This window comes from Amphiura filiformis, chromosome 9, assembly GCF_039555335.1.
Source record: "Amphiura filiformis chromosome 9, Afil_fr2py, whole genome shotgun sequence".
Taxonomy (NCBI): Eukaryota; Metazoa; Echinodermata; class Ophiuroidea; order Amphilepidida; family Amphiuridae; genus Amphiura; species Amphiura filiformis.
The window spans coordinates 29,371,589-29,399,565 of record NC_092636.1 but is presented as its reverse complement, the minus strand read 5'-3'; the positions used below and the strand labels follow the sequence as shown (position 1 = coordinate 29,399,565).

The 27,977-nt window shown below is 37.6% G+C and overlaps 1 protein-coding gene across 1 annotated transcript; it reads left to right on the top strand.

Annotated features, from left to right (window-relative positions):
* Positions 1 to 1,194: 1,194 nt before the first annotated feature.
* LOC140160423 (neurotrypsin-like) lies at positions 1,195 to 20,157 on the top strand. The gene is made up of 6 exons (XM_072183658.1): positions 1,195 to 1,228; positions 8,898 to 9,069; positions 9,842 to 10,014; positions 10,703 to 10,864; positions 14,171 to 14,329; positions 18,226 to 20,157. The coding sequence occupies exons 1-6, from the start codon at positions 1,195 to 1,197 to the stop codon at positions 18,633 to 18,635; spliced, it is 1,110 nt and encodes a 369-aa protein (XP_072039759.1). The 3' UTR covers positions 18,636 to 20,157.
* Positions 20,158 to 27,977: the final 7,820 nt, after the last annotated feature.

Genomic DNA, 27,977 nt, shown 5'->3' with positions numbered 1-27,977 from the left:
TTTTTTCCCCAAAAAGACCTATTTTTTTTGGTGTTTTTTTAAAAAAATCCATATCTTCAATACGAAAGGTCAAAATTTTCAATTGATCGTCGGCTTTTTATCCCACCTACATACACTTTATGTATAAATCATCAGATTTATAAAGTTTACTTCAAGTACTGTTAAATATCAAAAATATCATTTTTTAATGATTTGCCATAAAATGTGTATTACATTGTGAATTTCAAAAATCAAAATTATTTGATATCAGAAGGACATTCTTCGTATTCAGAATGCAATTCGATATGTCTGATGTGCTCTAATGTCCCACAATAAATACTGTCCAAACGTTCATACCCCTTCCCTTAAGGGAAGGCGAACTCAATTTTATTCAGAGGCGTAAAAATAATCAACGCATCTGATCACTGCAAGGTGAGCTATAGTTTGTTTGGCTTACAAATGGCGAATATTATTCAGATTTTGTAACTACGTGAGTCAATAAAGTCCCAACTACGCTCTCGTAAATTCACATAAGCAGGCGACAGTCATGTACGATTACGCAACGCGCAATTAACGTAAGTACTGCGCCCAACTTCGTGCACGCTATTCTATATCAATGCATGATGTTATGAGTCTCTTTTTTAGCCAATCATAAGCCAGAGGATGATTTAAGCACTTCCCAGCAAGTCTTGCGGTTAGCACAGCTGTGTGAGTGAACATGACACCACTGCCCGCCCACTGCATACACACGTGCATGGTTAAATTTGAATTTGGACAGATATATTTACAATAAAAACACCTTCAAAAGGTTGGTCGATTTCACATTTTATGTTATCTACAGAAGGTGTGAATTATCCTTCATGCATACATCACTTTAGATCTGAAATCGACCAAGTAATAATGACACACGGGCAATTCTAAAACAACATCTTTTGCACAGAGTTCAATGGGATTTGAAAAGTAAAGTGGCAGTTGAAACTCTAGTGATAACACTTTTACAGTGCATGATGGGGCTTCCTTAAATCATCCTCTGATCATAAGCCGAACAAACTACACCAAGAGGATGACAGGCAACGTTGCGAACCGTTTATTAGATATGCTCTTAATTTACTGGAACTGGATTATTGAATTTATCCATAATTCTTATTGGCATTGTCTAATTTGTAAACACAAAATCTGATTGGACAATCGCATGATTTCGGTTTCGTCTAGTCAATGAGTGGACGTGCCGATTATTATGATAGGGGCTGTTAGTTTCAGATGGCGGTACAGAAAATATTGTGTACACTCAAATTAATCTCAAAATCTATGAGTTTCATAAAAATGTAAATAAGAATGCGAATAAACGATATGAACTTTTGTTTTTACTATTTGCTATCGCGTGATAGATGATAAGCAGGCCCGGGTAAGCAGGTCCATACTGATCATAAACGTGTGATGGTTCTAGTGTATGAAAACCAGAATTTTGGCTGAAAACTTGTTATAATAAAATACTGGACTCTACTTTTTCGTTTGCTTTTATTTTATACAAATTAATATTAAAATAATGAAAAGGAAACATGAGGTCGGTGTAAATAATAAAGGTCAATCTTGGGACCGAATTTCAAATAGACTGCTCTGCATTCCCTTTTTGATAAACAATTCATACCACACAGTGTCGACAACAGGTAAATAATTAATATTTTCCCTGCAATGAATCACGTCCTAATACTCCAATGGTGAGCGACGGGCGATTGGTATTTCGCCAATAAGGTTTCCGAACGCAAGAAAAGGAGTCCTATCTGATTGGCTAGAAACCGATCACAAGATCGCTCAATGATATGAAAGTTATATAGTGTTTCACTATGCTGCATTGTATTATAGACTTGTGATTTAATATTCTATAAGTGCTGTACAGCACCGTGGTCTAAGCTGAATGGGCTATGCTTGTTCTTTTCATAATGATTATATTCTCAAACAGTTGAATATATCACATTATTATCGTACGAATTAAAAACATTTAGGTGAAAATGCAGTTAAATATATGTGATCGCAGCTGAGTGTATTGAACTTTCAATTAGTGTATTGAAAACAAAACCTGAGTTTTACCCGACAACAAATCGAGCATGCGCAGATCGTAAAAACGTGTATGAATGGAAACGATGCGGTATCTCATATCGTGTAAGTGATATGCTTAGCCTGAGTCGCTCGGCCTATCTCGAACAAAATCGCCATGCGTAGCTGTTGAAGAACGAGTGGATTCGCCCTACTATCACGGCAAGTTTTGACACGAAGATATAGGGATGATGACGCTGTGTACCATTCATGCATAAAACACAACACATCCCCAGTGACTGCCCTGCCCAGAGAAAAAAGGCTCATGGATAGCTACTAGTAGTTGTTGGATCAGAACAGGTCATTGGTGGATTTTCCATGGTCAGGGGGATTAGAGGGATGATAAATTAGAATGGTCTACTACAGTAGACTAAATTTCAAATAAAACGAGCACATTAGGCAGCGTCATTAGAATTTCATACACCCTCTGGGAAAGATTCAACCTGAATCTTTCACTGAGGGTGGGTTCCAAATGGAGCTGCTAATAATGTTTATTCCATTTGAAATTCATACTCCCCCTGTGGAAGATATTTCCAAAATCTTCCACAGGGATAGCGTGGATTTGAAATGGAATAGCCCAATACGTGCAAAGCTTACCTTGAGAAGATTCAAAAGCGCGCTGTGAGATTTTTACTGTTATACCACGTACAGGCTGTATCAAAATGATTGTTACCCATCGGTATTGATATAAAGAAGGGCCAGATTTTCACAAATGCAGCATTGGATCCTCTTGAAATAACCAGTTACAATTTGAAGTCATGTTATAACATTAATATACAAATCAAGTGGATCTTATGCTGTATATTGAGGTGGCAGTCTTGTCCATATAATAACTGGAAACTGATGGGTACCAATCATTTTGATACAGCCTGTATAATTTTGGGTAGTTACTACTCCCTGGCATAAATAAAGTATGGTCTTTGGTCACATCCTCCAGGATATTCTTGCTGTTTACAATTAAGTTTAAAAAAAAAAATGTCTATGGTTGACAATGATAATATATGATTTAGTAAACTATACATAAGGCACGTTATTAATGCAATATGTGATTGCTATTCTTTTTGGGGGGCTTTGTTCTTCCCCTCATTTTGATTCGGCTGTGTTTAAAATGTTTTCGTGTATTAGAGATTATTAGTAGTGTATGGGGCGACCAATAAATCCAATGAATCTAACCCTCACCCGCATACTCCCCTTACCCCAACCCTCAATCTAGCCATAACCCTAGTTAACCTTATTTCATATTCGACATAGCGAACCTTCGACATATAGCAAACCTTCGACATAAATGGAGGACACCCGATTGAACAATCTCCAGAATATTTGTGACGTGTCATGTCAAAAGGAGACACTTTTGGGCAGGTTATGAATTTTGAGGTTTTTACATATCTTAAATATAGAGATATTTTGCTCCACAACACTGTTTTCCCCAATGAAATCGGACATTCCTAAGCGAAGATATTGAGTTCGAAAGTTATGGTATTATAAAATTGGAAATTGAGATATCGGCCTTTAAAAATATTATTGACAATGTTGAGAGTAGGAATTAACTTGAAAAATGTCTCAAAAAATACAAGATGCCAGTTATATTCCGGTCTGAAACTATTAGACAATATTTTTCACATTAATAACATCACAAATTTGCAACAAACCCAAATTGTAAAAAAATCACCCAACGGCAGATTTTTTGCTATTTCTCCATTTACGATCCTGCCCAAAAGTCTCCTTTTGACATGACACGTCACATTTATTGTCAACACTTTCCAATATGTCAGCGCTCCATGTTGGTACAATAGCGGAATGAAAGTGTGCGTTCGTTTGTATATTGGTCCAAAGTACAAAATGAAACCCGTCGACATATTAAATCGTCAGAAACATTACTGCTTCGCGGATTTCACGCCTTCTACTCTGGATTACGCAAAGAACTCAATCACAACATCGCAGTTGCCTGGTGAAATTATCGCTTTCTAAAAGGATATAAATAAGGGAAAGAAAATGACAACACAATCCACGATATTGGCAGTGATATTTTGTTTTTTGATGCACGGTAGGTTGAAGATTAACCGTTTTTGCTATTTCGTTTTGAAAATCATTTTTGCCAATGTTGTTAAGGGTAGACGAGGTATTGTTGGTCGAAGCAACCTAAAAATTGATTTTCATTATCTAGATCAATATATTATTGAAAATTAACACCTTCATGTTTTGCAAAAGTTCATTCTACAAATCGTATACTTTGCAAACTTGCTTAATTTATTGTTGTTAATGAGTTATTAGACTACCCCGTAGTCCACTTGCCCATTGTGCATACTCTGGATATTGTATTTAAGCTTAAAACTCTGATTTAATTAATGTGTGCACAATTGATAGATTTTCACATCTGATCTTTTCAGTCACCCTACTCCCTCTGTTTGTTAGCTTCCCAAGTAATGAGTTATGTACGTTTTACCAAAGTGTTGTTGTTTCATCCCTCTTTAAAACGTAGCTCAAGAACCGCAGCACCTTTAAAAGTATATCTGTCATATTTGAATTCTTCTACACGCTCGCTATAAATTGAGCAATGCAGTTTTTGCTATAGCTCACTACCATTCGTAATATGCTGTGAACTACCAAATCACAACAGTTTAAAATAATTAATAACCTTAACATTAAATATTATCATTTCCTGCAATGCGTTAGGACCGCTACCATGGCTACAGACTCCGAGTATTCAACGTAGAATATTCTGGTAATGTTTAAATTCTAATGAATGTTTGATGAAGTAAAATTGAGAATGTCTTGTGGAAAGGATGTTACATCGAATATTCTACATCCACTGAAAGTCTGTAGCGGCCGTAGATAGCAGTATCTAAGTTTCGTGGTGTAGAGAATTGACTGGGAAAGACAATGAGTCTTTATGATCTGGTAGTGGTACACTATTCCAAAGATTCTCAAGTTCATGAGACTGTTTTTTGACTAAAGCACGAAACCGAAGAAAAACACCAACACCCCAAAAAAACAACACCATTCCCAAAAATAACAAAGAATTGAGAGTACCCAAAACGGGCAAAAACTTCTTAAAATTTGAATTAAAGGCTACAGATAGCTACAGGTCTGGAAATTCGACAGAGACAATTGAAGTTAAAGCCATATTATAACATTTCTGTAAAAATAGATTAGTATTTATTTTCCATAAAATGTTAGCTTTTACTGTCAGATATGTCCCCTTTTAATTTTGAGCCGAACAAGTGAGGTAAAGCATAGAAAATTGGAATTTACTACTAGCGCCCATGTATGTTACTCCCGCGGTTGTAATACGGTACGATCCTCGGGTGTGTGTGTGTGTGTGTGTGTATCCCGCACGACGTGTACGTACTGTGCATACGTGTTCGACTAATATTTCCATCGTAATAATTAAACGCCAGTTCCATCGTTTTATTCAAAATCTCGGATTTTGACAAAACTACAGCACCTAAAGTCTTGTATTTTGCAGAGTATCTTTATTGACTACAGTACATTACAATCGTGTAAAAACCAGAATTTAAATTTTTTTTTGAGGGCGTTCTCTTCAGCAAATGTTATAATATGGCTTTAAGCCATATTTTTCGGAAATGCTAAGTTTCAAAGCGTTGCAAAATACCGTAGTGTAAAATACAATATTTTTTGTTCATATATTATATTTTCTTTGCAACTTCTGTCTTTAAAGAAATGAGATTATCTGGAGGGACATCGCCCTAAACAAAACTGAAAATATTTGGTTGCAAATTGCGTTATTTTCATTCAACGGCGCGACGACGGAGGTAATGCAAAAGCAAAGAGGATACAATAAGCCCAATCTGGCGATTGGTTTTTGAGAGCAGTTTTGGGACACTTTGACCTCTGACATATCGGGAAAATTGACGTAATTATTATTAATTTTCTTATTATTGTCATAATGTTGATCATTAAAAATACTAAAAAATTAATTTATAAAATACTAATATTTTTTATATTTGTTTTAATTATTGTAAAACATTTTAGATTATATTTTGTACGTACAAAAACCAAATATTTCTAAATTTTCTAAAAGTGTCCCAAAACTGCGAAAACTGTCCTACAATGCATTGCAAACTTCCAATGCCGATTTGGCTTATTAAGAAACAAAATTTTGTTAAATATTTTTGTAGGGACATTTTAAGGTAGGATGATCTGATATCGCGATTCTCATCCACACGATGAGATTTTAGTATTCACGGGTAAATTTATGTGTCTCATTATAATTAAAGACAGAGATAAAAATAATTTATCGCGTCTGACGTCATCTGTCAATCAAACTCGAGCAGGGTTTGTTTACAAGTGTCGTGATGATGACTTGCTGAACGCGGCGGTATAACCGAGCGCCTTATTCAGTGATTTTGCACTTTCTAACATACAAACCATCTCAAAAGTTAGGTCTTTATAGTAGGAAACTTTCTTTCGCGAAGGCACCATGTCAACAATGCCTAGAAAAGGTGCTTTTTGCCTTGTAAAAGTACGTGATTTTTTGCCATTAGCTGCTATTCCTTTTCTCCGATCAGCACCAGATAGATCGGTCTTCCTTTTACGCGCTATTCTGTAAACCAATCAAGGATCGTAATTGACGTTGACATCAGACGCGATAAATTCTTTTTTAATTATAGCAATATTAGGGCTGAAAGATGTCATTATGTCTAAGTGGATTGACCCATTTTATTGTTCACATAATTTGTATTATAAATGTATTCTATAGCGCTTTCTAGTGCATATTTTTGGCTCCCTTGTCAAAAGAGATTTGAATATGAGTTTGAACTTGAACTTCACAGTTTACACAATTTTACATATAAAATTATTTTTTACACATCTATGTTTTATCTATATATTTCATACAAGCACGTAAAGGAAACTGAAACCATTTGAACTTTGATCGGGTGTTACCCAATGGATGGCGTACATGTATATGGCTATGATATCCACTTTCAAATAATGAGTGCACGATTCATGAATACAGTTCATTAATAAGTAAAGATAACATACAAATTGAATTTATATTATAATTGTGTTTTTTTTATTATTCTTAAATTGAGTATGTTGTTCATTCGGTGGAAAATACAATCCTCACTTATTCTATGAGGCCAAGGTGAAATTTGCAAATACCATAAATCGATATTAACCGAGACATACCTCTTTAGTTCACATAATCTAAAACAAAATATGTGACCGTACACCACGAATGAGCCGTAAATGTCCTCAATTGTATTCTGAGTTACAGTGTAAAATGGGTATGAAGGTCGTATTCATAGGTACCTCAATTTGGTGCTACGTGTACCTCATTTAATGAGATACACGTAGCACCAAATTGAAATACCTATGAATATGACCTTCATGCCCATTTTACACTGTAAGTCAGAATACAATTGAGGACATTTACGGCTCATTCGTGGTGTACGGTCACATATATCTGATATACAGCCTGCTTTCATCCTCTTTATGACAATAAGGTAAATGAACCATGCGATTGCCTTCGGGTGGTGCAATAATTATGTGTACCCGGGTGGTGAATTCTCAAAATGGAAAAACAAAAATTGCTTGCCCCCCCTTTGGCCGTGCCAAAAATCTTTGCACCCCCTTTCGACGTGCCAAAAACCTTTGCCCCCCCTTTTGACGTGCCAAAAATCTTTTCCCCCTACACATGCAAGATTTTGGGGAACCCGAATTTAAAACCTTAAATTGTCTTATCATATAATGCGAGTGCAGCGAGCAGGAAATTTAGCATATTTGAACGTGTTCGTAACGTTTTCCTACGCCTTTTTAGGGCATAATATAGAAACGGTGCCCAAAATATCTGTGCCAAAAATTGCTCGCCCCCCCCCTTTCGACCTGCCAAAAATCGCTTGACCCCCCCCTTTCGACTTGCCAAAAAATGCTAGCCCCCTCTTTGGCCTACCAAAAATCTTTGCCCCCCTATAATTCACCACCCCGGGGGTACACATAATTATTGCACCACCCCTTAAAGCCATACGGTATTATAACATTTTCATACAAAAAAGATTAGTATTTGTTTTAATTTTGAGCGGAACAACTAAGGCAATTCGGTCATGTTACGGTACGATCCTTTGTTGAGTAGATCACCGTCCCGCACGCCATACGTACACGTACGTACTGTGTATTGAACATCGCGTATGCGTTCGACCAATATTTCCATCGTGAATAAAACGACGGTTCCTACGTTTTATTCAAAATCTCGGATTTTGACAAAACTACAGCACCCAGGGTCTTGATTTTTGCAGGGTATATTGGTGTAATAAAGTACAATATAAATCGTGTAAAAATTAGAATTTTGAAAATTATTGAGGGCGTCCTCCTCAGCAAATGTTATAATATGGTTTTTTAAATTAATATTCAGCACACAACACTTACATTTGGATGGATCGGAGCAATCATGGGTTAACAACCTACTTCATTGGGACATTAAAATAATTATATACACCCCTATGGAAGATGTGACCTTAATATCCCGAACCGGGGGTATAGATTTTAAATGGAGTCGCCCATTCCGGTAACCCCATTTGAAATTCACACTCCCTGTGTAGAAGATTAAGGTCATGTCTTCAATAGGGGATATAGATTTCATCTTCAATACTACAATGAAGTATGTTGTTCACTCATGATTGCTCCGATCCATGTTGTTTGCTGAGTAATTTAACAAAACAACATTCCAACTGATGTCAATGTTACAAACAGCTGCTTTTAGAAGTGCTTTTAGATGCTCTGTACGCGTTTTACAAAATACCGTAAGAGTGAAAACAAAATGAAATGTTTTCTCTGATCATAATTATATTGCATTTTCTCTGCAGCTTCTGCCTACAAAGAAGTGAGATTATCGGGAGGAACATCACCCTTTGAAGGCCGTGTAGAAATCTTACATAATGAAGAATGGGGAACAGTCTGTGATACAGCATGGGGCATGAATGAAGCCAAAGTAGTATGCTCACAACTTGGGTTCCAACTTCATACTCGCGCTGATACGTAAGCAAAATACCAATCAACCCAAGTATAATAACGCCAGGTCGACCTTATAGGTGCATTGTCCTAGTAGGTCCCAACTTTCATACTGAAGTCAGTATGTATACATACTGTATTAGAGAGCTTGCGAGCTCCAAACGTACGTATCATACGCCCGTACATCTATTCTAAATCCCGTCACGTGCGAGTGAGTTTGAATAGACGCATACGCACGTTTGGAAATCGCAAGCAATTCGCAATTTATGGCACATGACGTAGTCTGAATACTTGACAGGATATGCCTATTGTTTCAGTGTTTCTGCTCAGTATACAAATCCAGTTGAGTGCCTGAGTGACTTTAGGTGAGATTTGTAATCATCATTCGGCTGCGGAGCAGGCGAGCACAATATTTCTCCATGCATAGCGATCATTGCTTGAATCATGCCTTCATTGTACCCTAGCACTGAAGCAAGGTATAGGTTAAATAAGAGGTGCGCGGGCCTCCAGCTCCAGATCTCCTCTTTCCATGAGAGAGTGTAACTTCTAGTAGACTTTTCCTCTGGAAAACGAACGGTGTGTTAAGTAATCTCGGCTGGCGACTGATAGAGGCTCGAGCTCAGTGTTTGTTATATCTTATACGGTATTATGGTGTTTGAGACATGGTTTGCCCGGTTAATATTTAACACAATTCTGTAGAAGGACAGGTTTCATGTCTTGTAAGATTTGATTAATAAAAATGTAACAATAATTCACAAAGAACATTCAGCTGTCTGTTTGTGACATTTACTATTGACAGCTCTCTTGAATTTGGTCCTGGCAATTATTCGAGCCAGATCTGGATGGACGCGGTGGAATGTAATGGTAATGAACACAGTTTGGATGAATGTGATGCTAAATGGTCGGATACGGAGCCTATTGAATGCATAGATCATTATGATGATGCAGGAGTCATCTGCAGTCCTTTCGAAGGTGAGTCGATGCGCTTCTTAATCATTGTTATACGCATGTATCTGGAGCCTTGATACTTGGCCTAAACATACCTAAACATGGTCTTAGAGCTCGCATGAGTGCTGTTACTATACATCTGTACAATCATGTCTTTTTGGAAGGAGGCAAAGTAATCTAAAGTACACACTTTCCATAAACTTGCCTTCCTGGTAGTGGAACAAACCGACAAAAAAAAGAATGCATTATAAGCCAACTAGCTACACCATTATTATAAGCTTGGATTGGATCAAGACACGTGTATGTGATGGTGGTGGCCCGGGGGTGGTGGTTTGGTGGGTTGGGGTGGGGTTGGTTTGTGTTGTGGGGGAGGGGTGTGGGTGTGTGTTGGGGTGTGTCGGTCGGGTGTGTGTATGTGGTAATGAGCTTAGAATCATGGAATACACGTGTGAGGGGGTGTGACTCAGTCAGAGATGGCGTTATATGGCGCTAGCTTTAAAGATAATATTATTGTGGATAAATAGGTGGCGCAGCACAGAATGGGTTCGGGCCATGGGTAGACAGTTTTGAATTTGTCGCGATTTTACAGTTGGTTGAAAAACTATCATCCGGTTGTTTATAAAGCAGTAATTGTAAAGGAACAGTCAGTCATATCGAAATCTTGTGCTATACTGATGGTTTAACTTCTTGTCTTTCTTTTCTTTTTCCGCAGAGGGAGCCATACGTTTGTTTGGTGGTGACAGTCGTTATGAAGGTGGAGTAGAAATGTACCATCTCGGTTCATGGGGAACTGTGTGTGACGACGGCTGGTCAGGGAATGATGCTAAAGTTGCTTGCCGACAATTAGGATATCCAAAAGCAAGATATGCAAGAAGTAAGTACAAGAAAACTATATAGTCATTTATGAAAGCAATTTATCCGAATATTTCAAGAAAAAAATTGTGTGCAAATGCATGATGGGCACATATAGAAGAATGCAAACCACTTTAGGATTTGTTGACATTTGAAAACTGTTTACTTGTACTCCGGGGGGCACTCCAACTTTGGAGGTGACGCGTATGTAGGGCTGTTAAGACCCCTTTTCAGCATCGCTGTCACCCAAAGACCCCATATTTTTTACGAACACATGCTCTGTCACCCAAAGACCACATATTTTTCCATTTGATCTGTCACCCAAAGACCCTTACAAGTTCAATTTGAACAGCAACTTTCATTTATCACTGATTTTGTTACTTATTTTGAAAAAAACAATGAAATTTGAAGCCATTTAGAACTAGAAATTCGATTTTCGAGTTTTTTTGGGGGGCTGTTTCGGCTCTCACCCAAAGATTCCATTTGAAAAAAAGGTCATGTTCTCACCCAATGACCCCATATTTTTTTACATTTTGCTCTCACCGAATGCCAAAAATCATGCTCTCACCCAATGACCCCATATTTTTTACGTTTTGCTCTCACCGAATGCCCCTTAGTGCGAAAGTGCCAGCCCTACACCTATATCCATTTCATATTGAAGTGCCCCCCAGGCTTGTACTTACACTTCTCGTGTGCGGGATGATTTAAGGAAGCCCCATCATGCACTGCAAACGTGTTATCACCAGAGTTTCAACTGCCACTTTACTTTTCAAATCCCATTGAATTCTGTGCAAAAGATGTTGTTTAAGAATTGTGCGTGTGTCATTTACTTAGTCGATTTCAGATCTAAAGTGATGTATGCATGAAGGATAATTTACACATTCTGTAGGTAACATAAAATGTGAAATCGGCCAGCATTGTGAATGCGTTTTTATTGGAAATATATCAGTCCAAATTCAAATTTAACCATGTTCGTCAATGCAATGTGCGCGCAGTGGTGTCATGTTCACTCACACAGCTGTGCTGACCGCAAGTCAACACAGTGGCGTGGTGGGAAGTGCTTGAATCCTCTGCTTCTCGTGTGCGGGACTAAAAAGAGGGGGAAATAGTTTGAAGCATTACCACAAAAATGCAAAAGCGTATGTATTTCTCCGGCTTGGTTTTTATCATGTTTATAGCATAAATAAGTATGACCAGTAGGTATATAGTGATGTTGGGTTGTCCCCAAGTGATTTACCTTTACCGGGTGCTTGAAGCTAAACAACAAGTCCAGGAAGGATGTTCTATATATGACGGCAGAAAAGAGGAGAAATATTTTCTTGTGGCTGACCAAGTTAGATCTGGGACTTTCACAGCATTGCTTCATTGCCTTAAGGGGGTACTACACCCCTGGCCAATTTTGTGCCTATTTTTGCATTTTTCTCAAAATTTATAGCGCATTGGTGACACATAAGATATGCATGTTGTAGGACTACAACTATTGTTCTGAAAATTAAGCAACTCATGGCAAGTAGTTATTGATTTATTGATCAAATACTGGTTTTCCTCATTTTTGAATGCAACTCCACAACTGCTGTCTGTGCCGAAATACAATTTCCAGTACAGTAGTTGTAGTCCTTGCCCCTATAATATACATATCTTACTTGTCACCAATGCGCTATCATTTTTGAGAAAAATGCAAAATAGGCACAAAATTGGACAGGGGTGTAGTACCCCCTTAAGTATCCTTTAAAACTTCTTCCCTTCCCAAATCTGATGTCAGAAAGTACATCTGATATTAGGTTGATACACTTCATGGTAGTCACCACTCTTCAGTCCAGGGCGTCCTCTCCTCACTGGCACCTCTGATTTCTTAGTATTGATACACTGAATTTCCTTTATGACTTTATCCATAACATCCTCATTTGCCACCTCTGTATAAATTTCCTCAGATATGTGTCCTAATTCCATGTGCCTTGACCCAACTTTCTTTCCTGTTAAATTACATTGAATACCTGCTCTGGATATGAATTATAATTTTCCTCAAATTTGCATTACCCATTTCCATATTCTAACACCAACACCTTCCTCTTTTAAGGGTCTTATTTTTTGAACAATTGTAAATTCCTCAAAAATGTGCACAACCAGTGTCTTGAGATTTCTTTTCTTCCATTCAGTAGGATCACTGCCTCAAAGCCCACTCACAGCCCTCACCTATTAAATTGTTATCTTTTGCTGAGATATGTTTCCCTCTTTGTCATCTTCTACTTCACCCCTCTGCCACCTTCTCTTCTTCTCCTTTCCTCCTTTTGTTCTTTCCCTTTTTCCTTTCTTTCTTTTTCTTCTCAAGGCACCATTTCCTCAATTTTGACTGTCATTTCCTAGGAGCGGTGTTCCCCGCTCCCGCACAATTTGCATCCCTGGACAATGACATATGACATGTCATAATTGGTACCAGCAGCCGCATCTTTTAGCTCGAATTTAAGACCTCATTCGTTGAAATCGTTCAAGAAAATAAGACACGACGATCCAAAAACCCAAGGAAGATGCAAATTAAAAAGTTGCAGTTTCAACCCTATTGATTTGTATAAAAAGCGTTCTCGAACAAGAGAACTAGCGCCGTGCTTCCATTGATTTACGTTTAAACTAGCGTGGTGCCTTCATTGATTCGAGCACAATTGTGCAACGTTTGATTTCGTTTCTTCTTTAGGTCTTAGATCACCGTTTCTTTAATTCTCAACCAATGTCAACAAATAAGGTCTTAAGTAAGAGCTAAAGAGTACAGGTATTGGCTGCTTGTTTTAATTTGGACATAATTATTTGTCTTTGTTTAGGATATACAAGGGTGAACATAATTAAAGTAAAAGGTAAAGGAGACGATCCTGTATAAACAGTGATCGGAGTGCCCATCTCTCTTTCATTGTAATGTTGCTATAGGGGGATCGCTACACCTCTTCTACAGCGAGTCTGTTACCTTCCCATCATTTAAGAATGCCGGTACCCATTTAAACACATGGGTGGAGAGGAGTAATCGAGATAAAGTGCCTTACTCAAGGGCACAACACGATGGCGTCGCCGGGGTTCGAACATAATTGGTACCTTAATTCTTTGGCTTACTGTATACAATCTATTCATATCAAAAAATCCAATATTCTATTTGAAAGAAGCGGCTTTTCTATAAACATCAAAGCTGAAGTCTGTACGGGTACCAATCATGTTGATATAGGTTTGCAACTTCACTATCAAGTTACTGATGGTTTATTAATAATGATCAAGTTAGTATTCATTTATTAGTAGCTATTAGTTCATTATATTGATGATTTATTGTTATTTTTCTCGATATTTCTAGCGAATGCTAGGCAGTACTACGGTAATAAAAGGTATGACTACATCGTTGAAGATCTTGGATGTGAAGGTTATGAATCTAAACTGATTGACTGCTGGCCAATAGATTTCACACCTGGGTACTGTGATCAGTATGACTTAGCAGGTCTTGTTTGTTATGAAAGTAAGTTGTGAATTTAATATTTAGAAAATTGGCTTAAGGGGAGGCGATCTTTTGTGCGTAATTATAGAGGGCCAGGGGATTCACTCTATCATTATAAAAAATATTTGAAGAAATCAAAGAGCCCCAGGAATAACAATTGTAGTGTAATTCATGCCAGACCCAATTTCTTTTAATGACAAAAGGGTCAGTCCATGTCGAAACAGATTGAGTGTACACCCACCCTCTTGGATTTTGCTCTCCTTTGGCTCAGGGGTACCTTTCATGGATCCCTAGGTGAGGTCACAAGAAAAAATTCAAATTCCATTTCGTTTGCGAATGGCGGGCAATCAAAGTTTGGCGACCTCGACCAAAATTGTGAATTTAAGGGGTCCAAATGACAAAGTGCTCTCTTTGAGGGGCACTTTCTTCTTAATTGAATCAGTTGTGATCCTCTTTTTGAATGTGGTCACTCACTGGCTGTGTCTGAAATACCTAATGCCAAAAAGATAGATTTCGGAATTTCGTTGGGATTTCAGAGGGGGTCAAAATCAGCACTTCGTACTGTTCAATCAAATTATCTTGATTTTGAAGGACCCATGATAATGTCACAGTGCACTTATAGGTCCTAATTATGTTCAGAATGGATTAACCATATGCCAATGTCTATGAGCAATTAAAAAAAAGAGAAATTTCTCGACCCCTACAGAATTTTAGGCCACCCCTAAAGTGGTTCAGCCACAAATGGCACTTAAAGTCGGCAAATTTTGACCCCTAATAACTTTAGGTGTACACCAGATATGAATTTCTAGTCTTTTGCATCTGAAAGAATGTAGTTTAATGTTACTAGGAACATAAGATTTGTTTTGTATTTTTTGTGTTTTAGTATTATGTTGACGCTTTCAAAAATAGTCATTTTTGCCTAACATACCATGCATACAGGATACGGTACAAAATGCCAATTTTAGTATGATATTTTTTTATATTTTTGATCACTTTATAGCCATTTGTATTATTTATCCTGATATTTCAAGTTGCTCTTGAGTCAAGTAATAAGAAAAAACTACTTTCTAATCCTCTGTATGGATTTTTAAGGGGTCAAAAATGCACTTCCTGGCAACGATGCACATGCAAAGTACAGGTTATGGGGTCAAATTTTCAGAATGCTCCCAATTATGTCACGTAATATATCAAATTTCTCGTATGGTCATGAGGATTCCCACAATGTATAGTTTGTTATGTGTCAGACCTTTCAGGAGGGCGCTATGACGAAAAATGTTCATAGGTCAACGACCTTTTTGAAAGTATCAAAACACAAAAAATACAAAACAAATCTTATGTTCCTAGTAACATAAGACTACATTCTTTCAGATGCAAAAGACTAGAAATTCATATCTGGTGTACACCTAAAGTTATTAAGTGTCAAAATTTGCCGATTTTAAGCGCCATTTGTGGCTGAACCACTTTAGGGGGGCCTAAAATTCTGTAGGGGGTCTAGAAATTTCTCTTTTTGAATTGCTCATAGACATTGGCACATGGTTAATCCATTCTGAACATAATTAGGACCTATAAGTGCACTGTGGCATTATCATGGGTCCTTCAAAATCAAAGATAATTTGATTGAACAGTATGAAGTGCTGATTTTGACCCCCTCTGAAATCCCAACGAAATTCCGAAATCAATTTTTTTTGGCATTAGGCATTTCAGACACAGCCAGTGAGTGACCACAATCAAAAAGAGGGTCACAACTGATTTAATTAAGAAGAAAATGCCTCTCAAAGAGAGCGCTTTGTCATTTGGACACCTTAAATTCCCAATTTTGGTCAAGGTCGCCAAACTTAGATGGCCCGCCATTCGGAAACGAAATTGAATTTGAATTTTTTTCTTGTGATCTCACCTAGGGGTCCATGAAAGGTACCCCTGAGCCAAAGGAGAGCATAATCCAAGAGGGTGGGTGTACACTCAGTCTGTTTTGACATGGACTGACCCAAAAATGAATTTTTGTAATCGATCAAAAACCAAACGTTTTATACCAATTTTGAATTTAGCCTGAATCCGTAAATATGGCACCTCTCGCCCTTTTTTAGGTCAAGGCTGTTTTGACCATTATGCAGCGAACCATTGTTGAAGCTATTTCACATACATGTTCAAAACACTCTAGAGAACGAAAGTAGCCATATACTGCTGAAATATATTTTGTTGATTTCGAATGATATTGTCTTAACGTCGTAAATTTAAAGGTCAAATTCCTAAAATCAAAACAAAACATTGCGACGCAGATATTCCCCAACTTTTGCAATTTCATCATCGTATCAGTGTCTTTATTATTTGTTTGGGGCCTTTTCCAAACGTTCGTGCTATTTATGCATGAAACGGCCAATCTATCTTTACAAAATGCATCATTTTTATGTAAACAAAAGGCTAAAGATAACATTCTGTTCATCTGCCTCCGTGGCCGAGCGGTAAAGAACAGGACGGATGATCAATGACAGGTGGAATCGTTGGTTCGAGTCCCATCGAAGCCTGTTGAAACTTTTTTTCTTCAAACTTCATGATCGCATTCCGAAATGAGTAACTTGTCGGTAAATTGTGTATCGTATCCTTAATCCATAGACCACACTATCATTACAATTCGACGTTGAATATTTGATGCTGCAAGTATTCGTTATTTAATCTGTTTCAATGTCATTTAATATTCTAACGAATATTTGATGACCACAAATTAATATTCGATATCGAATAGTGATTTCTGGTGGCTACTTTATTCGACGTCGAATATTCGCCACTTGCACGGTTCCGCCATATGCACTATATGCGGGAGAGCCTCGAACTGGCAGCATACATGAAAGGAAGAATTACGTAACCTTACACAGAATGTTATATGACTGGTTCAATTCCCATTCATGTATGCTGCCAGTTCGAGGCTCTCCCCGCACATAGTGCATAATGGCGGAACCGTGCAAGTGGCGAATAGGTCCTATGTTTAAGCAAACATTCGTTTGGGGTGAAATCAAAACTCGATCGGCGGTTGAACCGTGTTACATTGTTTAGAACAATAATATTAACCGGTTCCAACCGGATGGACCCGCCGGTTGACAACCGGTCAAGTTTTGATTGCATCCCTTAGAAGATAAAAGTGACTTGAAACAGATAACGAATACTTGTTGCATCAAATACTTGATGTCTAATAATCAAAATACAAATCAGGCCACTTGAAGAACTGTTTTGGAACTGGACCATTGACCGAAATACGGACCATAATTAAGTAAGTCTATAGGATATAATGCTCACCTCCTAGCGGTTGTGGGATGTGCAATAATTATCTATCCACCGGGTGGGCAACTTTAACATCCCACCAAAAAAACTTGCCAACAGCCTCCCCTCTCGTTATACCAAAAAAAAAAAAAAATCTTGCCAACTCCTTTGCAAATGCCAAATTTCAAAAGTTTGAGAAAACCTTTACTAGTTTGTGTCTTTAGAATACTAATATGCAATTTTCATCGATTTGGATATTTAGTGGAAGTTATTATTATGGGGATCGAAAAAAATTGGCACGGAAAATCAAACTTGGCACTTTGTCATTTTTGAAGAAGCTGTGCTAGTTGGATTCCTAGCATCATTTCCTTTCTGAAAATGTATACTTTCATGTACTTATCATCATTACTTTTAAAGATACAATACAAAACAATGTCTAAAAATATTATTTCCAAATTGATCCTGCGTGCCTCTTTGGGTTGGAACAGTCGGGTTTATAAACCGGACTGTCCCAACCCGTCCCGGTGACGGTTGTTCTAATGGATCCCAATTGAAATAAGCTGGAAATACGCTGAAGAGGCTTTCTTATGCTATCCGAAGTGTGGTCGAAGATATCAAATAAGGGTATGCTAACTAAATATCAACTCCTTTATTTCTTATTTCAGCTCCTCCTAATGAGCCCGTCGACGGTGGTCTTTCTCCAGGAGCTATTACTGGTATCGTTTTTGGATGTCTTTTCTTTGTCGGTATCCTCCTCTGTTGCGTAATCGGTATCATCTCCGCTAAATCAAAGAAAAAGAGAGCCACTACCACAAGACAAGGTATACAATCAAATCAGATGGTCTACCATGTATCCAACACTGGTCCAGCGAGCGTAAGTGGGTTTCCGCAAGGACCTTATGGTCAACCAGGACAGTATCCTGCACCGGCGTCAGGACAGTATCCTGCACCGGCGCCAGCACCTGCATATTACGTGAACCCATCAGCGGCTGCACCCCCAGCGTATAATGTTTATGAGCCAGGATCGGTTGGTGCAACTGGAACTACTCAGGGTCAGACACAGGAACATATTTAGAGGGTATAATCGTGGGCATAGTGTCAATGCCATGATGCCAATATTATTCACGCCAACGTTGGGCTTTTCTAGTTGAAATCCATACACCCCCTATGGAAGTCATGACCTTAACCTCCCACGAATGTTTGATGGTATTTTTACGAAAAGGTGCACACTGATGGCGCTATTTATCTTAAATCGTGTTTTTATCTTTACGAAGGGTATAAACTCTTGTATAATGGCATTAAAACATCAGAAAAAGAGTAACAAATAGCGACATTTTCAAAAACTTTTTATCATGAATTGTTAGGAATAACTTTTGGCTAAATCAAAATAAAAAATATATGTAAATAGCGCCCTCAGTTTGCACACAAATATACAGTTATAGAATAAAAAGCAGAAAAAGATGAATAAGTTGGAAAAGAAACGAAAATATATGTTAACAAAGCTGGAAATAAAATGTACATATCAGTGTGATAGTTGTTGGTAGTATTATGCCTAGAATTGAACATGATTTGTTAAAATAGTTATAGGTAGTATTATCCAGGTCTAGAATTAAACATGTTTTGTTAGAAAATTTAATAAATGATCACATCAAACAACCCACACAGGGGGTGTAGATAGCGTCTACAAAATCAAATAGCGTCAGGCATTCAGGTAGTCACGTTTGAAATTTACACTCCATTCAGGAAAATTAAAATCATTGCTTCCATATGGGTTGTACGGATTCCGACGGGACAGCCCATTCTGTCTCGGACTCCAGCTTTCTCTACGTTTAAAAACAAATCAAGTGAGTTAATTTGCAAAATTGGGATAAGACTGGGAATCGAACCCGGGCCAGACAGCACCATTGTATTACCACTACACCAGTGAGGGATGAGCTGCCAAGGTTGCGATTTTAAGAATGGGAATCGAACCCTGGCCGGACAGCACCATTGTATTACTACTACACCAGTGAGGGATGAGCTGCCAAGGTTGCGATTTTAATCCGATTAATGTTTACAAAATAAATCGCATATGTTAATTGTATCGAGAAACACAGAATTCAGTAGACACCGGCACAGCCTAAATGATTCCGTAAGGCTGCGATCACATAGAAGTATACTGTATACGGTATTCGCTATACGAAATACCCTCATTCGATCAGGCTGAGTTCACATAATATACTCCTAACGGAACGTGTGATTGGAGTTTGGTCCATGTGTGCCTACATGATGTAGACTTTGCTAGAAATTTTAACATTTAGGGAGTGTTTAGAAATAATTTGGTGGGTGTTCGGAGAATCATGATGCCTCTTTACTTGCCTGTCAATGTACTGAGCCTAATTCAGAAAAAAATAATATAAAATCACCACTGTTAAACATGCTAAGCAAAAAGATTGACGAGAGCTGGGCCCACCACTGATCCCTGTGGGACTCCAAAATCCAGTGTTCAATCTGTTTAGGCTACCCTTTACTAACATGATTTGTTCGACCTTTAAGGTAGGTACTAAACCATGTAGACTGTAAGATGTTGTAAGCCTGGATAATGATAAATGATAATAAACAAAACACAATAAATAGGGTAAATCGTGTCGAACGCAGCCGACAAATCAATACAAGCAGGAAGTAACATTTCTTACTTCTCTGTTGACCAAGCGTGTTACAACCATAAAATCATAAATTCGATATACACCGCACCCGATCTAATTCACCTTCTTGGAAATCCCAAAAGATCTCACACCGCCAAATCAAAGTACCATAGAGATATATAGACTGGTTCTATTTTAGCAATATCGCGTTCCAACCGGCAAGTTTGCGTAAAAGTTGGCAACCAGCTTATTTTTGTTAATTTGAGTATGCTGAACTTCAATGGCATTTGAATTTATTTATTGTATATCTTCTGACCTTCGCATCGCAGAAAGTAAGAATTATTTTTTTCCTGAATCCCTTGAACTTGAGGAGCAGTTTGCATTTTTTTGATAATCGGAGCAACTTTAATTGTTCACAACAAGCGAATTGACGTTGGACTTGTTTAGCCTCATAACTTTGTAATAATGTCCTACGCGCAAATATGTTACACATGACAAATAATTTGACATACTTTTTAGTGAATTTGGAGCATGTTTAATTTTTGCCCCCGTATGGATTTTTGAGGGGTCATTTTTCAGATTCATGGGATTCAAATACAGCTTGGCAGACATTCAGCATACCCGAATAATCAGGGATATGAAACAAAGCCCGAATCAACCAAAATAATCGGGATGCCAGCTTTTACGCGAACTGGCCAGCTTGATGCTTAATTAAGCACATATATACATACGTATTTCCAAAAATAGAATTAGTCTATAAATTTGCCCTTATGGAAACTCATTATTCCATCACAGGAGCTGCTCAGCTCTTAGCGACCACCTTGGTCTGGGCGGACATTTTAAAAATGAATTTAGAAGAGCAACAACGACATCACTTGCATTACATTCCAGATGTTAAATCTACATCATATGCAAAATTTGAGGAAATTCGCACGAGTCCGTTTTATTTTAGGGCCATTTGTCTATAACTGGTCTTTACGTATAGCCCTATGGAGAGAGTGCTCGTTGAGGGCGCTATAACCCCATTTTAGGAACAAAAATGTGATTAAAAAAAAGGACTCGTGCGAATTTTCTAAAATTTTCAGAATATGTAGTATGAACATGTAGAAATATAATCAAGTAGTTGCCCTACCTGCTCTTCTCCAAAAAAATAAAAAGTCCTATACCTCAATGATAATGAAACCTAGGTGCGACAGCTATGATGATTGAAATCAGTCCTTGCCGGATCCCTCTGGCTGGGAAAAAATAGGTTGACAGTCATTATTTTTTTTATGATTGGCCCTCAAAGTCTATGATGTCCGGGATCGGGAATTATTTCCGCCGGTTCCTATTGTTCTAAGCAATGGAAACCGAGCAGAACCGGCGGTCAACCGCCGGTCGAGTTTTGATTTCATGCCTAATATTTTTCCCTTATTATTATTTTGTAGTGTGAAATCAAAAGTCCTTATGATTGGACCCTTGAATGACGTATTATCGATGCGCGCATTTTCACTGACCACGTTAAGGATTCGAAAGGTCAAAATTATCAATTAAACGTCGGCTTTTAATCCCAGCTACATACATATTATTATTTAAATATATTTCTGCTCCTTTTTAGTTGAGCACTTTATCTGTAGTGATGGTTTCATCCAAGTTTACTCTTGTTGTACATATTATTAGATTTATACACTTTTCAAAATATCAAATTGTTAATCATTTGCCATAAAATGTGTATTATATCGCCAATATCAAAAAATCAAAATTATTCCCGGGATATCAGAAAGACATTACTCGTATTCAAAATGCAATTCGATATCTCTGATGTGCTCTCAGGTCCCACTAAATATACGTGAAAACGTCACTATCGTAGCCCTTAAAGGAACGCTCCAGCAATGACGTCCCCACGTCCCAGTAACACAATACGACAATTGAGCACAAATAACCATGACGTCATTGCCCTAGACAACATATCAATTTATAAGCGCTCTTTAGCAAATTCATAGTTCATTGAATTTACGACCGTATGACAAAACAGGCGAAAATCGGAACTTTTTGCACATGATTGGCAATTTAAAGAGAATTGGCCATTGCTCATTAAAATGAAGCTAGTATATGGACAATATAAGTGTGCTCTTACATTTAATGACATACAATTTGAAAAATATTGTAAGGAACACTTGAGGTTTTGATATTTAAAACCTACATTTTGGTCAAAAATCGTGCTTGGATGGTCGTTTTCAACAGATTTACCACATTCGCCTTGCTATAAACATTGAATTGCGTCATCTGTTGACCTAATGACAAAAAATGTGTTTAGGGGAAAGTGTTAGCTTTCCTTCGATATAAAAAAAAATCTGATTAGATGAAGGGAACACTTGAGGTTTTGAGAAAAACCAATCACAGAGGCATATTTTCCAGCTAGATCTCACACAGCTCTCTATGATGCTATGCACTAAACCGTGTAGTATAACAGACTGCGTGGAGACTAGACTCGCTCATTCTCGCTGTGCTGGAAATGTGTGTGTACTCGGGTGCATCGAGGTGGAAACTGCGTAGATGCATTTATAAGAGAATCGTTTGTGTAGTCAAATCTTTGTAGTCAAATCAATTGATCGGGAATTATTTCCGCCGGTTCCTATTGTTCTAAGCAATGGAAACCGAGCAGAACCGGCGGTCAACCGCCGGTCGAGTTTTGATTTCATGCCTAATATTTTTCCCTTATTATTATTTGTGGTGTGAAATCAAAAGTCCTTATGATTGGACCCTTGAATGACGTATTATCGATGCGCGCATTTTCACTGACCACGTTAAGGGTTCGAAAGGTCAAAATTATCAATTAAACGTCGGCTTTTAATCCCAGCTACATACATATTATTATTTAAATATAGTTCTGCTCCTTTTTAGTTGAGCACTTTATCTGTAGTGATGGTTTCATCCAAGTTTACTCTTGTTGTACATATTATTAGATTTATACACTTTTCAAAATATCAAATTGTTAATCATTTGCCATAAAATGTGTATTATATCGCCAATATCAAAAAATCAAAATTATTCCCGGGATATCAGAAAGACATTACTCGTATTCAAAATGCAATTCGATATCTCTGATGTGCTCTCAGGTCCCACTAAAAATACGTGAAAACGTCACTATCGTAGCCCTTAAAGGAACGCTCCAGCAATGACGTCCCCACGTCCCAGTAACACAATACGACAATTGAGCACAAATAACCATGACGTCATTGCCCTAGACAACATATCGATTTATAAGCGCTCTTTAGCAAATTCATAGTTCATTGAATTTACGACCGTATGACAAAACAGGCGAAAATCGGAACTTTTTGCACATGATTTGCAATTTAAAGAGAATTGGACATTGCTCATTAAAATGAAGCTAGTATATGGACAATATAAGTGTGCTCTTACATTTAATGACATACAATTTGAAAAATATTGTAAGGAACACTTGAGGTTTTGATATTTAAAACCTACATTTTGGTCAAAAATCGTGCTTGGATGGTCGTTTTCAACAGATTTACCACATTCGCCTTGCTATAAACATTGAATTGCGTCATCTGTTGACCTAATGACAAAAAATGTTTTTAGGGGAAAGTGTTAGCTTTCCTTCGATAAAAAAAATCTGATTAGATGAAGGGAACACTTGAGGTTTTGAGAAAAACCAATCACAGAGGCATATTTTCCAGCTAGATCTCACACAGCTCTCTATGATGCTATGCACTAAACCGTGTAGTATAACAGACTGCGTGGAGACTAGACTCGCTCATTCTCGCTGTGCTGGAAATGTGTGTGTACTCGGGTGCATCGAGGTGGAAACTGCGTAGATGCATTTATAAGAGAATCGTTTGTGTAGTCAAATCTTTTCATATGTTTCGGCGCGGGAATTTTGAATAGACCCTATCGCGTGTTGAGAGAGGCTGTTTTTATGGTCAATATATGAGTTTGTTTTAAATAAAAACATGTGATGCGTGCTTGATAATTATTTTTCTACCATGTAAGGCATAATGCAGCACGGTGGCCCAATGGTTAGGGCGCGAGCTTCATAATCGAAAGGTTGTGGGCTCAAGCCCCACCACGGCCAGTGTGTTGCGTCCTTGAGTAAGATAGCATAATTCCCAATTACTTCACTCCACCCAGGTGTAAAATGGGGAGCTGCTGGGGGGTAATCACAATCTAGAGTACCTGCGCATCAGTTGCGGACTTGGTGAAGCGGAAATGATTCTGATATATCCTAATGGCAGCGGAATAATTGTTGAAGTGTGCTGATGATTAGGTCATGCCTAGCTGAAGCCCACGTCAAATCAAACAACACTTTATTTTGTTATTATTTATTTTAATGTTGTGAGTTGATGGAGTGTTCCTTTAATGTATTTACAGTGCAGCGATAATGACAATGATGCTGGGTTCGCATCTGGGGAAATTTGGGTATAGTAGTGGTGTTTAAAAAAAAATATAGTGAACGCTGATTTCAAAGCGGTTCTTATATGGGGGAATTAATTTCGAGAATTTCCTGAACTTAAGTTACAAAATGCCAGTATGTTTTCATATCAAGTTCCTGTTTCATAACCATCGATAAAACCACACACGGATATTGATAAATATGATGATAAATATACGAAGCACTATTAAAATAGGCATTTATGTAAATTAATTAACGAAGTTCGGGCGCCGCCATATTAGGCTATTTAGTGATCTCAATATAATGGTCATTATTTATACATCAAATGACAATATGTCCCATAAAAATTGATATAAGTAGGTCTATAGGCGCGTCAACAAACTCAAAACATGAAATAGCATATCATTATTATCTAAATAGATGTTTAAATATAAAATTCATGAAACAAATGACCCACAAAGGAACAGGTCCAGAAGATGTCGCTTTTAACAAAAATCAAAACCACTTCCCTGATCAAACAAACATATTATTTCCTTTGTTTCCAACACGACTCTTCCAAAATATACCAAGGATATTAATTAATAACCAGACCCAATTTTGATCAGTCTTTATTTATTCTAGATTTGTCATATCTATGCATACGTCATGTAACTTAACCCGGTATTATATAGCTATATCTGACAGATTTGAGGGTCCAAAGTACGAAATAAAACCCGCCGCCATATTATATCATCAAAAACATTATTGCTTTGCGGATTTCACGCCTACTTCTCTGTATTACGAAAGGAACTCAATCAAAACATCGCAGTTGACTGGTAAAAATATCGCTTTCTAAACGGATATAAATAAGAGAAAGAAAATGACAACACAACCCGCGATATTAGCAGTGATACTTTGTTTTTTGATGAACGGTAGGTGGAAAATGCTAACCCGTTTTTGCGTTTTATTCATATCTGTTGCTTCTTTTGTAATTTATGTGCAATTTCGTTTTGTAACCATTTGGTGGATCTTGTCAACCGGGAGTTGACGTATTTGCGTACGCATTATTGTATGGGCCTACCATAATTGATTCGGAAGAGAGAGACACTAGATTCCGGTAGTGTCCAGATTCTGAAGCAAAAGTTTAGAACTGTGTTCTAAAGTTCTGCCCAAACAAAGACGCACAATAAAAAAACTCCCTAAAGCCGGACCCAAACAAGGTCCCTATAACATATGAAATTAAAGTCCACAGAGGCTGAAAATCAGTTTAAGGCAGGACACTAACAAGGAACATCACTTGAAATTGGATAAGTTGTGGTAGCCTGTTATCACAAGTGTATAAAATGTTCACAAAGATAATACAGAATAGAATAAAAGGAGTACTTGATGAAAACCAATCAAGAGAACCAGCAGGCTTCAGAAGTTGATATTCAACAGTAGACCATCTGCATCCCATCAATCAACATGATCAACTTATTGAGTAGGCAAATGAATATAACTTGATGCTATGCATTCGATATATAAACTATGAGAAGGCCTTTGACTCAGTGGAACATAACGACCTCTTTACAGCATACGTATAGTTGTATATGTAGTCAATGAAGGATCTGTCCAAATTCTTGAGGACATCTACACAAACGCCACAGCCAAAATCCACATTGAAAACGATGTTTCCAAAATAATTCGAATGCGGCGTGGTGTGAGACAGGGAGATACTATATCCCCCAAAATATTCACTACAGCAATGGAAGAGAAAGCTGAACATACAGGAGAGGGGTATCGACATAAAAGCTAACAGATCTGAGATATGCAGATGATGTAGCTTTGGTGACAACATCAGTAAAGGATATGGAGGTCCAGTTAAATGATCTGAATAAAGGAAGTAAAAAGATTGGATTGAACATACACAAGGGAAAAACTAAATATATGACAAACCACGTACCAGTCAGAGGACATCGTTGTAGTTAAAGGCGATGTTATCGAAAAGGTAGATGGCTATAAATATCTTGGCCAAACGGTGAAGATGGAGGACAACACCAGAGAAGAAGCTTTGATCAGAATAAAGGCAGGTTGGAGTTGCTTTGGAAGATTCAAGGACATTCTATTTGATAAAAAGTTACCAATGCATCTGAGAAGTAGAACGTTTAACGAGTGTGTAATGCCAACAATGACATAATGGGGCTGAAACATGGACAACAACCAATTAGTACCCGGAACAGAAACTACAAACAGCACAAAGAGCAATGGAAAGAAAGATGCTACACATTACCTTAAGGGATAAAACACTGAAATAAGACGTCAAACTCAAGTCAAAGACATTATGGTGAAACTCAAAGAAGCGAAGTGGCGATGGGCAGGCCACCTGGCAAGAAGATAAGATAACAGACTAAACGACTTCCAGAATGGCAACCAAGAACAAGGAAAAGATCAAGAGGAAGATAGAAGAGGAGGTGGCGTGATGACATTACTGCTTGCATGGGACCTACATGGACAAGAAATGCAAGAGACAGAGAACAGTGGGAGAATCATGAAGAGGGCTACGTCCAACATTGGCCGAACACAGCCTGGTGAGGTGAGGTAGGCTGATCAACGATTCGAGGGCCTCTATAGCAAGTTCTACAGAATATTGAGACGTCGAAGATTATGCATGTGATTTTTAACCCCAAAGCTGCTCTCCAATAACAACTTTTTTGAAACGGGCTATCTTCTCAGGTAACTTCTGGCTTTGTTCTTGGGGGTCCGAAACAAGGTCCTATAAGAAGACTAGTTATCCACTGTCATCCCGAAGGCTCCTCGACGTCGGTCTTGATATGCCATTCCACCTCATTCACTTACATTTCAAGGTTCGGGGAACTAGTGATGAACATGATCCTTCATGTCCCATGTTTAGGTAAATTCACAAGAGCTACCAGCAAACACAAAAACGTTTTTAAAACGTTTTAAATAAGTTATATTTTGGGTTTAGGTTAAGGTAAAAACGTTTTAATAACATTAAAATGTCGGGTTATATAAAGGACATGAAATCGTTTTAAAACGTTTTGTATGAAAACACACTACAACAATATTTTTAAATGTTTTCGAAATGTCATTGTAAACTATTTTTGCAAACATTTTGGAAATAATATTTTGTCAACACTTAAATAACATTATGTTAAAATATTTGCATCCAGCAAACACAGAAATGTCCTTAAAATGTTTTTTACAAAACGTTCTTATAACATTTAAATGTCGGGTTATATAAAGGTCGTGAAAAATTTTAAAAACGTTATTGTAAACATTTTGGGCAAACATTTTTTACAAAATATTTTTCAACGCCAAAATAACATTCTGTTTAGAATGATTTGTACCAAGCTTTCAAACATGTTTTTGGAATGTTATTAAAACGTTTTTATACCCTTTATATAACCCGACATTTAAATGT